The sequence below is a fragment of the Haplochromis burtoni genome, unplaced genomic scaffold (assembly GCF_018398535.1).
Source record: "Haplochromis burtoni strain Fernald_Lab_line unplaced genomic scaffold, NCSU_Asbu1 Contig_460, whole genome shotgun sequence".
In the NCBI taxonomy this organism is placed as follows: Eukaryota; Metazoa; Chordata; class Actinopteri; order Cichliformes; family Cichlidae; genus Haplochromis; species Haplochromis burtoni.
Window position 1 is genome coordinate 325013 of NW_024582821.1, and position 2001 is coordinate 327013.

General features: G+C 41.5%; 2 protein-coding genes across 2 annotated transcripts in view; both read left to right on the top strand.

The window, feature by feature from the left end:
- The window catches only part of zgc:56231 (uncharacterized protein LOC406257 homolog), a gene marked incomplete in the record, with an annotated part of 6730 nt that extends 5813 nt beyond the window's left edge, over window positions 1–917 (top strand). The window contains 3 exon segments of the mRNA XM_014341254.2: window positions 22–92; window positions 174–293; window positions 505–917. Coding sequence (XP_014196740.1) covers window positions 22–92; window positions 174–293; window positions 505–720 — 407 coding nt within the window.
- A 561-nt stretch (window positions 918–1478) lies between these two features.
- rgs9bp (regulator of G protein signaling 9 binding protein) overlaps window positions 1479–2001 on the top strand; it is a 3494-nt gene continuing 2971 nt past the window's right edge. The window contains exon 1 of the mRNA XM_005946008.3: window positions 1479–1979. Coding sequence (XP_005946070.1) covers window positions 1884–1979 — 96 coding nt within the window. The 5' untranslated portion in view covers window positions 1479–1883. The remainder of the gene's footprint in view (window positions 1980–2001) is intronic.

Below are 2001 nucleotides of genomic sequence, written 5' to 3' on the forward strand. Positions count from 1 at the left end.
AGCAAATTCAACCCTACACAGGAGATGATCGATACAGGTGCCTACACAGAGAGAAATGTGCCATAGAGCGGATGTGTGAGGATAAACAACAGGTAACAAGGACAAAACTTTCCAGTTAAACGCTGGCTCTGATTGGCTATGTAATTATGTGTGTGTTGATGTTTGCTCGTCAGCTAATTTTGTCGCTGGAGAAAAGGCTGATGGAGCTTAATGAAACGCTACAGAAGGTCAGAGATGGTTTTATGGAGAAATCAGCTGATCTTGAGGCTCTGCAGAGGACTGCTGATGATCAGGTGAGATGATGCACAGCAGGAGTACACAACATGTTCTTGCTACCAAGGGTGGCACAACCAGATATTAGCTTGATGGAGCAATTACTTTCTTACACATGACCAGAAAAATTAAAAAAGGAGAAATCAAGAAGCAGCAAATACTTTTCTCACAGAACAAATAATGCCTGTCTATATCATATGAAATTATTATTATTATTATTTATTTTTAAAGAAAAAATCCATGGAAGAGATCCTACAGCAAAATGTGGAAAAAGACAAGGAGATTGTCTCGCTGAAGGCAGAAGTTGCCAAGCTCTCCCAGAAGTCCCCTGTGCAAGCAAAGACTAAGCGAGGCCTTCTCGCCAACATCAGGGAGGCTGTCACATCACCACGGAAGGGAACGTCTGCCCGAACACTGAGGAAAACGGGCAAGACTGTACACCATTGAAAGCCCAGTTGTTGTACAACAACTGCACTCACCCGGTTAGTGCATGAAAATGTCCTCCTTTCAACTGAGGAAAATTGCATTTGGTTTTTAAGAACTTCCTTCGGATTTGAAGAAAATCCCCTGAAACTGAGAATGAAATGTGTATTTTTGTGTGCGTGTCTTGTGCTATAGGTTTTTTTTTTTTAAATAAAATAAAATTGTACACTTAATGCTTTACATATGAAGATGCACAGACAATCTAAGCAATTTCCTTCTGTTTTTAGAAGGCTTCGTTTCAAAGCTCATTGGTGTAATGCGAGTTCATGCTCACCGTATATGTGCTGTCTTTTTATTTGGTCTATAGACTTTTTCCACATGAAAAAGCTCCTTCTGCATCCACTGCTATAGAAATATAACCTGCTTCTTCTAAGCATGCATTCAGTACATGGAGCTGTTCAAAATAAGGCCATCCATTTTCCAGAGCCTTCAGGGGAAAATAAACCACAAAGAACCTTGATAGGACAAAGCAATCATCTACAACTTCCAATACTCTTAAGTGCATCAGTGTGCTTTCTAATCTGCTTATTAGTTTATCTTTACACAAAGTCAATTCAAATCTTTAATTCTCACCTAGTGCAATGTACAACAAATTTCCAACATGCTAATAAAATATTTATGGAGTATATTGACCTTTACAGCTGAGTGAAGGAGGTGTAGCCACTGTGGTGTGCTTGAAGTAACAGAGCACAGCGTCCTCAGTTAGTGAAGGGGCCATTGTGGTAGGCAGCCAGCTGCTCTCCTCTCTGGTATCGTTGATGGTTAATAAGATTAGCTGCCTGTCTTAGCCTGCGTCAGTGCAAAGGGGTCAATCACAGGATTAGCACCTTGCTTAACAGTTACATCATTTTATTATCATTTTTTTCATTTTTCTTCATTACTTTGACTTTTCCCCACTCCAGCATCCATAGCATGTTTAGGACCTGTAATTGCAATATAGTTGCTACAGGGGAATATTGTTGTGCATCATGCTGCCTTGGGACTGAGTTTGTCTCGACCCTCAGCCACTGAATGAAGAATCTTCCAGGGGAAGAAGAGGAGCAGTGGCAGCCAGGGAAGTAAAAGGTAGCCGGGCCAAACTCTTGTCTGCTGTGGCAGAGTCCTAGACTCTGGACAAGTCATCCCTCATGCCACTCGTAAATAACAAAGTGGGCAATGACTGCACAGTTGGCACAGACAAGACTTTGGCTGATGGGAAGGATCTGGTGGAATCTGTGATAAAGGTAAGTTGCTCCAAGTCTTCTC